We start from the raw sequence: 15715 nt of genomic DNA on the forward strand, positions 1-15715 counted from the left end.
AAGAGAAGGAAGAAGGAGAAGAAGCGCTGGGTTTATTTAACCCCTCCCCTCCTTTGCCCTTGCTGCTCCCTATGGTGCTGGCTGGAGTTGGTGGCTGCTTGGATGCAATGAGAGAGTGCGGTAAAGTGTGCGAGGGAGAGAGGGGGGAAGGAGAGGGGAACCGGAGGGGGAGGAGGGGGGAGAAGGAGGGGTGTTACCTGCCGAGCGCCGGGGTGCTTGCTGCTTTCTCCTCGGCATGCTGTTGAGGCTGCCACCAACGCCGCCGCCGCCGCCGCCGCCGCCGCTGCCGCTGGAGAGTTTCCGCAGGACGTCTCCAATCCCACTCTTTTCATGCAGAAGAAACAAAACACATACACATAGGGAGGAAAATGTGGGGGGAGGGGGGGAAGAGGGGAGAGGAATATAAAGCTGAAAGAAGAGAGTGGGGGGGGGGAATGCAACTCCTAGTTGTGCTCAGCAGCAGCAGCAGCAGCAGCAGGAGCAGGAGGAGGAGGAGGTGGAGGAGGAGGAGGAGGAGGAGGAAGAGGAGGGGGGGAAAACAAAAGTTTGGTGGTTTGGCTGGGTGGTATTTTCTTCTGTTTGGCTGGTGTCTCCCCCCCGGTCAGCTCCCTGCGGTACCGAGCGGGGTGCGGAGGGGGGCCGTGGAGGTGGGGGGGGGGGGAGGCACACCGCACGCCGCTGCCTGTTTCCGCCGCCGCCGCCGCCACCACTCCGAAAACTTGCTTAGGAAATGTTTTCATTTACAGGGGTTTCTTCTCGCCCTCCTCATAAGTTCCTATTTATATTTTTAAAAAAAAAAATTCTAGAAGCAGCCTTCGTCTTGTGTCTCTCGCCGGCGGGCAAGAGAAAGGTGCAGTTGGAGATAATTTTCAGACAGGAAAAATCAGCAGCAGCCGCAACAACAACAGTAATAGTATTTAAAAAAAAAAGCAGCGCGCACAAATCAGTTCGAATCGCAGCACAGATCCATCCTTTTTTCTTCTTTTTCTTCCTCTCCTGCCTCAATCACTTCTTCTTGGGAGAGCTTGAGAAAACAGCAGCGACGAGACGGTAAATTCAGGCACTCCCCCCTCAAGCCTTTCTCCAAGATCAAAGAGTCTCAAAGCGCAACTTTCTCTCCCTCTCCCCCTCTTTTTCTCCCCCTCCTAGGTGGAGGGGTCGGGGATTTGTGTTTTTTATTGCGCGGATAATAGCTTTTTCATCGTGCAACACTGAGGTCGATCCAGTCTCTCCTTTTCCTCCCAGCACTTAGTCTAAGAGCAAGAAAGCAAATAATAAGGAGTAAAGCCCCCATACATACATACATACATACACCGGATGGGAAATGTCAGGCACTGCTCCACCTTCCAAACAGTCACAGATCAAACAGTGTCACCACCACCGGAACACTACTTTCTGCCTCGCTGTGCCACCCTCCCCCCGTTTTTTTTTCCTCCAAGATCGCAGCTTCTTCGAATACTAAATATAATGAAAACATATTTTTATCATGTTTTTTGGTCGATCTTGATCTTCAACAGAAAAAAAAAACCCACACATAACACAAAAAGCACACCCCCCCCTTTCAAAAAACACACAAAAAAAACCACCAACCGGGAAAGTGTGTGCAAAAGGGGGGGAGGGGGCGAAGAGAAGACATTCACTAGGTGGGAGAGATGAACATGAACTGTTTTCCCCCCCTTTAAACTCCTGGGAGAGAAAGAGATCCACTCTCCCTCTCTTCTCTTTTCAGTGAAATATAACACACATTCAGATCCCAGAGCTTTCAGACAGTCTCAACTGATAGACAGACACATCGAGCTGCTTTTCCTGCTTCAGTTTTTACTCCTCCTCCTCTTGCCAACGTCACCCTGACAATTACAAATAGGTCTCACACAAACCATACCTGTCAATCTTTTTAATTGCTTTGTTTTCTTTTTTTTTCCTAGGGCTAAACAATATGACAGAAAAAGAAGTCTTAATACCGCATAATGTAAAAGATTTCACATGTGAGGCAGGCATTTGGGGGTTTTGTCATTATAATCCACTTGATAATATTCTGTGTAAGACCCATGTGTTCTCAGCCAACTTAGGCAGAGATCTACTTTCTACTAGTTTTAAAAGGCTTGTTATAGCTTCTTTGGTTGTCTTTTCACACACACATGGACCCCTGTATGTGAGACTGTAGACCCCTTTCACATTTGTTATGACTGCTTAGTTTTAAGGGCTTGGGGGTGAGATGTTTTGGGGTTTTGTTTGGGGGCATGTTGATAAATTCCATTTCACATAATGCAAAAAATGGACATTTTTCTGTTTTTTTAAATATGCAAAATTTTAAATCATAGACCTAGTTCATCATAGAAGACTGTTGAAAATACTTAATTTGGCTCCTCTATGAAAAGTGAATTGATTTTTTGGTCAATAGCACGCAATTAAGAAGTGAATTGACACCATAGTACTGGAGATCATTCTAGCTGAGTTATAAAATGAGCTCTTCATACATCATTGCAACATCTCCAATTCAATTAACTCCCTCGGCATCACCACCTAGAAGTTCAACATGTTTATGTGCTCTGGGAGTTTGGCCCACTAGCTTCCAACATGTGCTTTTTCTCCGAATGGCAAATAGTGCAGAAGCTACTTAGAACTCTAATGGGCAAAGGAGAAATCTAGGCCAAAATAAATAAAGTAACTGAGTTAAAGATACTTTCATGGGACACGTGAAAGGGTTGGAATGGAATTCAGTAGACAAGGCTGTAAAAGCTAGTAGAAGTTGGGAGGAGGGAGTGCAAGAGGAGATGGATGATGCACCGTCCACCCCCAAATAATAATTACCAGAACATTCAGCAGGGACCTTCTTTTCTTTTTGGAAAGAAGTTAACGACATAGTGAATAGGGCGGCAACCGTTCCCTAAACTATGATGCTTTCACTCTTCCCAAGATCACCGCTCTGCTGGTGGTTGCTAAGTGGCTCTGGGTTGATTCGTACCACCTTGCAAGGAAGTGAACATTTCGCACGGGAAGGGGAGGCGCCTGTGACAGCAGCCCCAGCTCTGCTACAGCTCCTAATAACAACATTACATTAGTTGCAACTTCTCCACTCTAGGTTTATTGATCTTATAACATTTTGTTTTCTCTTTTTTTTTCTTTTCGGAGGAGTGCAATCCGTCTTTTTTAAATCCTTTTTTTTTTTTTTTTAAATACTGAGACAGTACAGAGGAGCAGGGATATCCGGCGCATTTCTTGGAAGGGTGGGAAGAGAGAATCCCTTGGCGTGCAGATTTCAAAACAAAACAAACCAGAAACATTAAAGGAGAGCTGGATCTTGAAGGAGGCGGGGGTGAGGGGTGAGGGGTGGGGGGGACTGGGAAGGAGTTACTTGCAGGAATAGGGGGGCACATTTTTTTTCCCGTAAACTGAGCAATGGCAGAGCCCCCTGGCTGCACGGTTCCGATCGTCTAGACTCGCAGGGATGTGTGTAGTGTAGGGTGGTTGTGTGTCGTGGTGTGGCTGGGATTTTAGATTCTCACCAAGGCGTGTGCAAGCACACAGGCTCGGCAGCAATCTGAGAGGTTTCGCAAGACTTGACTTTTTTTTTTTTTTTTGGAAGGGTGTTTATTTTGGCTTGCTTTTTTTTTTTTTTTTAACCGGGTTCCGGGGCAAGCGAGCTGAACTTGGTCATTTCAAGTTCGAGGCTGTACGGAAGATCATCCTAGGAGGGAGGCGTGGGGGCGTCTGTTGTTTCTGAGTTGTGTAGCCCGGTTTTGCACTAGAAGGACGCCAACAGGCTGCGGGGCGGCTTCATTGCGCAGGCTGTATTTACATACACAAATCTCGTAAGGAAAAGGGGAAGAGAGATCGTGTACCCCTTTCTCTGGAGGAGTTTGGAGAGGGAGGGGGGGTAGGGTGTGGAATAGGGAGAAGAAGGGGAGGGGGTTTTGAGTCAAAGTGAGGGAGGAGAGCGAAGGGTTGTGGAGGAGGGGCAGACCTGCCTCTGCTTAGGGGGAAAAAAAAGAAAGAAAACAGCTTCTGTGCTGTGCAAGATCCGGGCTTGGAGAGTGAGTGAGTGAATAAGTGTGTGTGTGTGTGTGTGTGTGTGTGTGTGTGTGTGTAGGAGAGGGGGAGGGGATTTGGGCAAAGGTTGTATAGGTGAGAAGGAAAGACAGGAGGTCGCGGGCAGGGGGGGCGATGAGGGCGGCTGCTGCTGCTCCTGCTGCTGCTTCACTTGTAAGGAGCCGGGCTTCTCTGTGGCCGAGGTGCTGGGGCTCCGCACCGGTATTGCAGCAGCTGCCGCCAACCCGCCCGCAGATTTGCCACGCTGATCCCCGGCTGCCAGCCACCCCTGCCACCGCCCGGCCTATCGTGGACATGTCCTACGCACGCCACTTTCTGGATTTCCAGGGCTCCTCCATCCCCAAGTTCATGCAGAAGCTGGTGGTGACCCAGCTGAGCCCAAACTTCAGAGAAGCGGTTACCCTTCTTCGGGATTCCCCAGTGCCCCTCCCAGGGGACGGAGACCTCCTGGTCAGAAACAGGTGAGCTAAGAGCTGGGGTCCTTCCCGTCGTTTCTCATCCCTACCCTACTAAGACCTCGTCTTCTCCCTTTTGTGCCTCCTATTCTGGTTTACCCCGAGTTCTTGTCTTTAGCCAAACGCGATATGGCCCTACTTTGTTTTTCTTTTCCTCTCATAATTTCCCAATCCCTTTTAAAAAAAGGAAAGAAAAAAAAATTGTCGTTCACTGTCTCTCCCTCCCTCCGTCTGTCTGTCTTTCAGTGCTTCTCTCTCTCTCTCTCTCTCTCTCTCTCTCTCTCTCTCTCTCTCTCTCTCTCTGTCTCTCTCTGTCTCTCTCTCTGTCTCTCTCTCTCTGTCTCTTTCTGTCTCTCTCTCTCCCTCCCTCTCTCTCTCCCTCTTCTCCCCCTCTCCCCCTCCCTCTCTCTCTTTCTCTCTCCCTTTTTCTCTCTCATCTCGCTGCCTCTCAGTGTGTCTCCCTCATACACCCAGTCTGACTTACTATGATCCTATAAAGTTGTACCAGCCGCCATCTGGCGAATGTTAATTTAATTTTATTGTTGTTGTTGTGAATATCGGCTGCCAGAATGTCCTGATACTTTCGGGGCTGTTTTAATTTGGGATTCCCCTCCCCTCCCCCACCGTCTTACTTACCCCTCCCCTCTCCACCCCCAAAATAAAATAAACGCGACCCAGAAGGGGAAGCTCCCCTCCCGTCCCATCACACACACATACACACACTCACACATATACACACCATTATTTGACTTAAAATCTTTAGAAATGAGAAGGAGCAACACGGAAATAAACCAACGGTTTTATGTAAGGTATACAGGAAGAGGCTGAGAAAGCAAGATGTCTTTTCCTTGTCCCTCCCAGGTTTGTGGCAGCTTTGCTGTGGTGTCTGTGTCCTGAGTGTGGTGATGTACATCTGCCTATGCTGTGTGCTTTTTATCAATGTTGTTTGGTTATTGTCTACCCCTGTGTTGTATAAAATCCATGCATTCTGCGTATTGGTTCTGATGCATCCACCCCCGTATCTGTTGTGTCTTTATCGTCTGCAGGATATAAGGTCGAGTTTTAAGTTTTTGTGTGTTTTTTTTTTCTCCTGAATACACTGAGCATAAGTGCATTTGTTGTGGGCACGTGCTTTACAGTTGTCTACACATCCATTGGAAAGTCTCTGTGTGTTACCCACTTGGTGTGTCTATCTTTCCTAACCCTGTGCCCTCCATTCTCAACCTCCTCGGGTGTTTTCTCCACCTCACTAACCTTTAGTAAGTAGTGAATCAACAGGAGAGGACTCCCAAACAGTCTGTCAGTGCCATCCTGTCCCTGTCATTCATGGCGGTCTCGATCACTGTCATTACTCTGGTCCTCCTTCCCATAAGCTGTGCAGCTTACAAGGAGACTTCTTCCTACTGTGTCATCCCCAAATTTTCCAGGTGTACCACTTTTTAGAAAATGTAGTGCTGATGAAGCATCTCCATGTCTGTGAAATGCAACTTGAATTATTAAGGGGATTGCATGCTTTTAATGAAATACACTTAGAAGGAATGAGAGGGTTAAACGGAGATTTTAACGTGCTTCAAATATTCTGCTGCAAATACTGTAGCCCGATCTCAAGATTGATTCATACATACCTAAGATTTTGAGGACACAATGTGCTTTTACTTAAAGTGCCTAATGTGACCTTTTATCTCTCCATTTTATAAATAGTATCAGACTTAAAACAGTTCTGGATAGTTTAAGAAGTTGTAGAATGATAGATACTCCGTTAGAGGAGTGAGAGCGGTTAAACTTCTGGAAATCCCGTTGGGCATGCTACGGTTGATTCAGAGTCCAGAGGGGTGGAGGCTGATGGTTTGGGTTGGGTGAGGGACTTGTTGGGGTGTCTGGTTGTTCGAAAGATTTCTCGTTAATTAGCAAGTTTGCAACTTTGGAAATGGAATTGTAATGAATGAGCCTACTTCATTTAGTAATGAAATCTCCGGTCTTTAGATTTTAAAAGAAAGGACTGGACTAGGGAGAGAACGTATTTTTCCCAAGTTTGAGAAAATTGGTTTTGTGCTTGAATTTAGAGTATATTGTATACATATTATGTATGTGTATATATAATATATATATGTATACACACACACACTCACACAAACACATATGTGCATATATATTAATAAATGGGAGCAAAGCAGAGATGAGAGCCCATATTAGAGTGGAAGCTAAATTGTCCGGTAAAACTTTAACCCGACGTATTGAGGGTTCACGCTGGCTCGTTGCCTCTCCTACAGAGAACAGTAAAGGCTGAAAACGCCAAGCACCTTCAACACCCAAAGGCTAGATAGAGTCTCATCTTTTGAATAGAGTAGGTGGATGAAAGTGGGGGAAGACGGTGAGAAGTTAGACATATAGACTACTAAAGGCTGTGTGTCTCTCAGATGGGAGAAGCTGCTGTTTTGCATCCATCACCACCCCAACTCCTTCACCACCACCTTTTACCTATGAATTTTAACAGGTCACTTGTATGTTTTTTGCCTGTCAGACCCCTCCCCTCTCCTGTCTCCCTATTGCCCTGGGGACTTCTTAGGCATTGCCTGGTGGTGCCTGCCCAGTAGATTGAGGGGACAGCTCTGCCGAGAGAGGGTTACATAGTATTGTTTCTAAGATTTAAGTAACTTAGTACCCCAGACATCAGTTTATGGAATGTTAGTCACAAATTTGAAGGGCACCAGCTTGGATTAAATGCCTTTTAATTTTTCTCTCAAATACAGAATATTTTACTAATATAAATATGTGTTTTAAAAAAAAATAAAATTGTTAGAACAGACTTTTTTCCTCCGGAGCTGCCACAGGAAGAGAAAGGGGCCAATGCGTCCCTTTCTCCGCCCACACACACATTCCCCCTCTCCTTCACAGCCTCTGCCCCTTTGGAAAACCTGCTCCCTCCCCAAAGGGTAGGAAAAATCCCTCAATTAATTTAATCTTGCAAGCCAATTTCAGTGGAGATGGCATCCTATAGGATTTTTAAAAATAAAATGTAGTTTTAATAATTTATTGGCGGTTTGTTCACTTTAATTGTAATCCACCTTCTGAACAATGTTAATTGGATTGAAATTTTATGCAAACAACCCTCATTTTTATTATAAAATATGCTTTGGAATTGATAATTTAACACATAAGCCCCTCTCCCCTTTTTACAAATACACAAGATAATGTTTTGCTTTTTTTCTTTTCTCTCCAACTTTTTTTTGGGGGAGGAAGTGAGCCATTTGCCCATCTTATTTCGTTTGATCTGAAAAACAGTTAAAAATTTTTATTCAAAGAGAAATGCTTTTAAACTAGAAATCGATTTAGAACAATAAACTTTGTCATTTCAGGAGAATGGGAAGAGGACATAAAGTCCTAAAGGTATATATTTATGCCATAAAAGTAATTTTCCAGTTTTCACCTTCTCTTGTTATATTGTGGAGGACAATTCCCACTGTCCCCCTTTTCTGTATCAGTGTTTAAAAAAAAACAACCACCCACAGTTTGTTATATGCTGTCCTTGAGCTTTTTGCAAAAACAGTTTATTTCGTTCCAAAAATATTTTTAAACGATTTCTTTGTTGAGGTTTCAGATAATTGATCAGAGAATTTGTTAAAATACCAAAGAAGGTGGTGGGATTTAGTTTTGATGCATGATTTGTTGATCATAGTAAGGAAAAAAATATTCGGGTTGTAAATTTTGAAATGGTCTATAGATGACTTTGTTTTGTCTTCCTGTGTGTAGGGCTTTTGCTCTGGATTTCTGTCTTGGATTTTGTTTTTTCTAATAGAGTAGTTTTTTCCCCTCCTCTCTGCAGGATCGCCCTATTTTCACAATAAACAAGACGAAGGGGTTCGACACTTTTTAGTATAAATAAACTGAGTGACTCAGGAAGAGTATAATTATTTGGGAAAAGCCAGCACACACACACAAAAAAAAAAACCTGCCTTTTTCTAGTGCTTCTAAATTTCAATTTTTAAAAAAGCCGATTCAATCAAATTGCTAGATTCACTCATTAAAATGAAGACATTTTAATTTGGGAAGGAGTCCTGGAAATAAGAGATGTTAGCAAACTATTGTAACCTCCTTATAGAATTTCTTTACCTCAGTTTTCTTGCTTTCTGTCTTTACCAGTGCCCGATTCCCCTACCCCCAGTCTTTTCATCTCTTTCTTGATGCTCTTGAACTTGTTTCTAGTTTTTAAATGAAGGTGGCTGGTGGGCTAAGAGAATCCCTCTCAGCTCCCCTCAAACGGCAAGGTAAGGAAGGGAAGCCTCTCTGGACAATATGCTTCCCTTAAGCTGCTGCATTTGATCATCTGAACATGGGGAGGGGAAAAGCAAAGAGGGGAGGGTGAACCCTCACTGGAGGATGTATGGGGTGGACTTCTAGGAGGATTGGAAAATATGGGGATTGGATAATAAGAGGGTTGGTAGCCCACTGGCCCAAAGAATCTTTTCACACGGAGGAAGCAGCTTTAAAAGACTGGAGTGTGGTGGGGGAGGAGGGCGGAAAGAGTGAGCCGCAAAACCAAAAATTAAAGTCAAAAGACTGGCAGAGAGTGTACAGTGAATGCACCGCACCTCCCTCCTCACTCCTTTCGCCCCTGAAAACTTATGAGCTGCTAGTCTCATGTGTTTTTGCAGACCCGACTTAAAAAAAAAATAGCTTAGACTGCCTGAGCTGCTTCTTGCCTCAACATCACCCCCAGCACGTGCTCTCTATTTCTTTGCGTCCCCCCACCCCTTCCCTCTCTTTATCATGTTTCTCCCTCGGCTAAGCCACAGAAAAGATGCAAGATGTGGCTCTCTATGGAACCATTGCTGGAAGTGGTGGCGGGGAGGGAGAAGATTGGAGGGGCTAGAGAGTTGAATTGAAACGTCTCTGTAATCTGAAGGGTTCGCACCTCACCCTCTGCCTAACGTTAGCATCTTTAACTGCCTGCCCAGCCCCTTCTCCTTTTTCGTGGAGCCCCAGCCCAGCATGGCACCTCTCTCATTAGACCAGAGCTCAGACTTTTAAGTATTTTATACTTTGTTTTAAAAGCTTGTGGTAGTGTTAATGGGAGGGGGGGAAAGGTGTAACAGGAAAAAGAGGGTTGACAAGTCACTTACGATAGAAGGTGGATAACAAAAATCAGGACCTTCTCGTGCCTTGTTTCTGCCACTGAAATCTCTGTCTTTACTATCTCACCTCCTTCTTGGGACTACCTAGGGATCAAGCTTGAGCAGTGCCAGCCCCGAATAGACAGGGAGAGTGAAGGTAGTGCCACCACTGTTGGTGTGTGGAAGTAAAAGTTTAAAAAAAAAAGATTTAGCACCTCATCTTGTCTTTGTAATGGTTACTATCCTGATATTGGTGCTAATATTATAAATGTTTTGGGTGTTGTTTTCTTTTTTTTCAGCTAAAGCCCAGAAGGGTAATTGTAGGCCACCTCCTCAACTACTGGGCTCTAACAGACTTCCAGATATTTAGCCACATCTTATAGCTTCCATTTTGCCCTTCCTATCTCCAGCTTCAAGTCATTAGCTTACTTTTATGAGTCTTCATTGCATTATTTGCCTTTCTGCCCTCTTCTTTTACCTTCATCTCTGAGTAGAATGATAGGGAAATTGCGGGGAAAGAGCTGTTACAGAGAAAAGGTGGGGAAAATAGCAGGAGTTTTATTTTTCTCCTCTTCTTCATCTTTTCCCCTCCACCCCCCCATACAGATGTGACAGACAGACACCTGAAGAGCAAAACAGTTGTAAGGTTTGAGGGAAACCTGTGGGTGTGGCCTAGTATACCAGAAGGTTAGAGCAAAGGCTGCCTGTCCCCTGGAAGGGATCTCACAGCCTCAGAATCACTACCACCCAGTTTAGGGCTCTAAAGAAGAAAGGGAGAGTATTAAATAGGCCAGCACTACAACAAGGTTTTAGGGTGTTGAACTAGTATTGGCATAGGAAGGGTTAATTTTGAGAAATTAGGCAAAAAGGAGAAAGCATTAGGTACAATAGTAGTAACCCTCTCCTTCCCACCAAAAAAAAAAAAAAAAGAAACCCCACCCAAAATTCTCTCTATTGCTATAAGCCTTTCCTTGAAGCTACTTTGCAGTCTAAAGCAGAGGTACCAATAAACCTTGCAACTTGACTATCCTCAGGTCTCTGTGATGTCCTGAAGGTCCATGGTCTTTTCTAGAAGTTAATCCTTTCTCTCTCTCTCTCTCTCTCTCTCTCTCTCTCTCTCTCTCTCTCTCTCTCTCTCTCTAAGATGGGGTGGGACAGAGAGTGGAGTAGGTGAGAATAGACTTTTGGAACTGTGTAAATTTAAGGGCAAGATGGCAGGTGTTTTTCTTCTCTAAAAATAGATGTAGTTATCTTGGGCCAAATTAGAAAAGGCAAAAATCGTCATTTTAACCTCTTTCCATTCTTCTGCATCAGATAAAAGTAGGAAATGCAGTACCAGGTTAATAAGATCCTATGTGTGTTCTGCTGACTTCCAAAACCAACCTAACAGAAACAAAAATAATTTTATGAGATCTCATTATTATGTAAGTGGGTATCAATGTTTATATCTATATATGTACAATATAGAAATACATAGCATTTTTAAGCACAAGGTTTATTGGCTGTATTTGAATATTACTTGTCCCCCCTTGCCCTGGACAGTTTAGCTTTCTGTGACAATTAGAAATTAATCCTTTGGAAATAACATACTTACAGATTTCTGCATGCCACCAGATACTATAATCTTTTCATTTTACTACAAGTGGAAATGTTATTTTTTAAGGCTTTTTCAGTAACATGCCTGAGCTGTCTCCTGACACTTTCTAATTCTGGTTATCTAACTCTTTTTTACCTTATCTATCAAGATGTTTTTGTTACGATCTCTACTAAGATGAAAAATCCTTATAAAAATAAAACCCCTCCAATTAAATTAAATCCTGATACCAAAATGAAAGTAATCATCTTATATCTATGCCTGTCATTGGGGGAAAAAAGAATACACACACACACACACACACACACACACAGAAAGAGAGAGAGAACTGACATCCCTTTTCATCCAAAAAAGACTAAAAAAAACTGGGTATTCAACATTCCAAATGTTTATGAGACTATTTTTATTTAATTAATCAAACTACTTATTTTTTACACTGGAATTCAAATCAAAAAGAAAAATTTGCTGTAACCACTCCCAGCATTTTTTAAAGCTTCTCCATAGTAACATGCCGCAGCCAATGACCTTGTACATCACATCAATCCTGAATAATATCATTGTCATTAATATTATCTGATGTATTAATTTGTTGCCAAAATCAATACAAGTCTGCTTCCTTATATATGTTTTATCCCGTAGTGTTGCCTTTATGTCTTTGGTAAGAGGTCTATTAATTTCTAACCCATGCCCACATATGAAATTTCTACATAGTACAAGGCTCAGGAGGACTGAAAGGCTTGTTTTTTTCTCCTTTCTTCCTTTTTTAAAAAAAATTGGCATACTGGGGAAAAATAACTTCTTGAGTTTTAAAAATTATGTGGAACAATTTCTAGGCTGATGAAACTACAAAGTATGCCAAAAGCTTGATTGAAAATCACTGTTGTACTAATGTGTGTTTAATTTCCTTTTCAACTTTCACAGGACTGAGTTGGGGAGGGGGTGTCTTTTGGGTTTTTTCCCAAAAACTATCTGAATGTATATTGTGGTTATCCCTTCCTTAATAGCTTTAATCAGAAGTTTTTCCACACGACATCTAAAGTTCTTAACAAAGAAAATATCTTAACCTATTTTTGTTTTCTTCTAGATTTGTTGGTGTTAATGCATCTGACATAAACTTCTCAGCTGGTCGCTATAACCCTTCAGTTAAACCCCCATTTGATGTAGGTTTTGAAGGTGTCGGTGAGGTAGTAGCCCTAGGCCTCTCTGCTAGTGCCAAATACACAATTGGCCAAACTGTGGCTTACACAACACATGGCTCTTTTGCTGAATATACAGTTGTGCCCGCCAAAATAGCAATTCCAGTACCCTCTGTGAAACCTGAGTACCTTACCTTGCTTGTAAGTGGCACTACGGCATACCTCAGTCTGAAGGAGCTTGGAGGATTGTCTGAGGGGAAGAAAGTTTTGGTGACAGCCGCAGCTGGGGGGACTGGACAGTTTGCCGTGCAGCTTGCAAAGAAGGCAAAATGCCTTGTAATTGGAACCTGCTCCTCTGCTGAAAAGTCTGGGTTTTTGAAATCTATCGGCTGTGACCGTCCCATCAACTATAAGACTGAGAATGTTGGTGCCATCCTTAAAAGGGAGTACCCAGAAGGTGTGGATGTAGTGTATGAATCTGTTGGTGGAGAGATGTTTGACTTGGCTGTCAACGCCTTAGCTGTCAAAGGGCGCTTGATAATTATTGGGTATATCTCTGGCTATCAAACTCCCACTGGCCTTTCGCCTGTTCAAGCAGGGACTTTGCCAGGCAAACTGCTGAAGAAATCCGCCAGCATCCAAGGTTTCTTCTTGAACCATTACCTTTCTGAATACCCAAAGGCCATGGACCACTTGCTCAAGATGTATGAAAGTCAAGAACTGGTTTGTGAGGTAGACCTTGGAGACTTGTCTCCAGGGGGCAAGTTTATTGGCTTGGAGTCTGTATTCCGTGCTGTAGATTACATGTACATGGGAAAAAACACTGGAAAAGTTGTAGTTGAATTACCTCACTCTGTCAACAATAAGCTGTAAAAACAGAACAATGATATAAATCAAAAGAGAAAGAAAATGGGTACTTTATGCCCCAGAATTACTAAAAACAATTTATTTTAGTTGGTAATGGATAGAATTTTTTTTTTAAAAAAAGCAATAAGGTGTTAATGAACAGGTCTGTCTCTCTTTCACACATGTGGTGTCAGGGGCTGAGAATATTAAGTGCCTGCATTTGATTCCTTAGTTTACATATAATCTTGACTAGTTTCATACTAGATTCTTCATTTGTTCTGGGAATCTATTTGTTCCTGATGCAGGATCTGCTCTAATCAGCCTTTCTTCAGCTTGAGAGTTAAAAAGCAATTTTGAAAACACTGGATTATTTTATTATTTTATTTTTGTTAGGTATCATTTAACATGCATGGTAAAAGTAAAAAGTATTCCATACATAAGGGCAGTTGTAGGCAAAAACTGCTCTACCCTTGAGAGTCATTAATATTGGAGAAGAGAAAAAAATTTCTTAGCATTGTAGAAACTGATAAAAATGATTCAAATATAAATTTGGAAATTCTCAAGGAAAGGGAAACATTGTCTTAGTAACGAATACATATAACCACAAGTGTCCTTCTGAAGTATAGCATAGTATTATTTATACTTAATCTGAAGGTTATTTGGAAGGGGAAATTTCACTTTTAAAAAATAGCTTTGAAAATTCGTTATAAAGGACACGTTCTGTAGAATTACAAGAAAATAAAAGGATCATAAAATTTTGTATTCACAGGAGGAAAACATGGTGTATGGATGACAAGTGTTTAAATAATGACAAGACACAGAAAATACAAGGGAAAAAAATAATATAGATTAAAAAACAGTCAATAGGGATGGATTTTTTGTTGTTGGACATAAAAGGTGTACTAAAGAGTCGTGTGCACAATAGGTACTTAAATGATAAGAAATAAATTGTTTAAGAGCAAAATTTACCACGTGTGTTGGAGATGGGGGGGTGGGATTAAATCATAATATTGCCAATAGTAGAAACATATGAAGCTGTGGTCAGTAACAGGTCTTGTCTGCTTTGATAGTCCAAAATGCCATTTTTTGATGTTAGTAAGAAGGGATGGGTGCTTTCACTCACCACCAGCACTTTACTACAGCCACCTACCTCCTATGGCAAGTAACAATGGATGTGATCAGAAGCTGGTTATGCACCTCCATCTCTTCTAAATCACATCCGTCTGAAGCTCATGGACTTGCCTTTAACCTTCAACACACTAATGAACTTGCTTCTAATTTAATTGTTGTGCTGGAATTTCAAAATGCCTTTGCAGAGTAAGGTAGATCTCTACCAGGTCATATTTTTTTTTTAAAGTATTGTAGTCAAGTGTAACTGTCATATCATATGCAGTATAATTAAAGTTGCTCAGGGAAAAGTTTGTAACCATATTTGAAAATATTATTTTCTTTCCTTCAATCTAAGGAGGAAAGAAATTCTCCTGCTGAATGGCTGTTAGTATCTATTTTACAAGATTTACTCATTTTCAGGTACCTAATGTAGCTGCTAGCATGCATGCACAACAATACAATTTATATGGTAAATGGAACCAAATAATGGCTTCACTGAATGTTATGGCTGCACTGAAGGGAAATGTCACGGTAAATAGCTGCCAAATTATGGATCACGCCGAAGTGTCACAACTGCACTAAAGACAAATAGCACTAGAGGCTATTGCCACCGTGACGCTTTTGAGTTATGAAGACGAGGAGCAGCCTCATGTGAGGCTCTTTGTGTGCTCATTATAGCAAAGGGTTACTGGTGCAATGTACAAGAAAACCCCATCCAATGTGGAGGTTGGTTATTAATCTGTCCCTTTCAGATCTAACAGCTGTAGCAAAACGGAAAGACTCTCTGCTTTCTTTGCTTTTAGACACACAAACAAAGGGGGGAAAAAGCAGGTTTTATGAATGTAAATGTGTACAGGAAATGACTGGTGATGGAAAAATGTTGTAATAAAATAATTAATCAAAGAATATTATTAAATTTAACATAGTATGTGTCTGAAAGGTTTAGTTGCTTCTTATGCAGATAGATGTGTGAATATAAGCAATAATGCACTTTCTCCCTTTGTAAAGACTTGAGTAGTAAGGACATTACCAACTAAATTGCTTCTTCTAAACTGAAGTGAGTCCCGGTTTCTTTCATTTTAATGGGCGGGTAATAAAGATGAAAGACTAACATTTTAACTGATGGATCCCTTAAGCTACAGAATAGAAATTTATTATGTTTCGAGGGGATGTGCTAAATTCAGCTCTGTAAGAAGAAGAAGGAAAAGCCAAACACCCAGGTTTAAAATAAAATATAAACTCAAACTCTCATGGTGCCCCACCCTACCCTGCCCCCACCTCCACACACCAAGAGCGGGAAACTACAGTGCATACTGTTTTCATTTATTCTTCGAAAACAAGCATGAAGGATTTCACCCATTCAGATAATACCAAAAATGTGTTTAAACTTTTTTTTTCTCATGAAAAATGATT

General features: G+C 42.1%; 2 protein-coding genes across 2 annotated transcripts in view; one reads left to right on the top strand and one right to left on the bottom strand.

Annotated features, from left to right (window-relative positions):
• The window catches only part of TSHZ1 (teashirt zinc finger homeobox 1), a 93695-nt gene extending 91923 nt beyond the window's left edge, over positions 1–1772 (bottom strand). Inside the window, exon 1 of the mRNA XM_036751495.1 lies at positions 198–1772. Coding sequence (XP_036607390.1) covers positions 198–237 — 40 coding nt within the window. The 5' untranslated portion in view covers positions 238–1772. The remainder of the gene's footprint in view (positions 1–197) is intronic.
• A 1874-nt stretch (positions 1773–3646) lies between these two features.
• On the top strand, positions 3647–15359 carry ZADH2 (zinc binding alcohol dehydrogenase domain containing 2). Its single transcript, XM_036751506.1, has 3 exons — positions 3647–3812; positions 4285–4511; positions 12295–15359. Exons 2-3 carry the CDS (start codon positions 4345–4347, stop codon positions 13217–13219), a joined length of 1092 nt encoding a protein of 363 aa, XP_036607401.1. The 5' UTR covers positions 3647–3812; positions 4285–4344; the 3' UTR covers positions 13220–15359.
• Positions 15360–15715: the final 356 nt, after the last annotated feature.

This window comes from Trichosurus vulpecula, chromosome 1 (genome assembly GCF_011100635.1).
Source record: "Trichosurus vulpecula isolate mTriVul1 chromosome 1, mTriVul1.pri, whole genome shotgun sequence".
Classification (NCBI taxonomy): Eukaryota; Metazoa; Chordata; class Mammalia; order Diprotodontia; family Phalangeridae; genus Trichosurus; species Trichosurus vulpecula.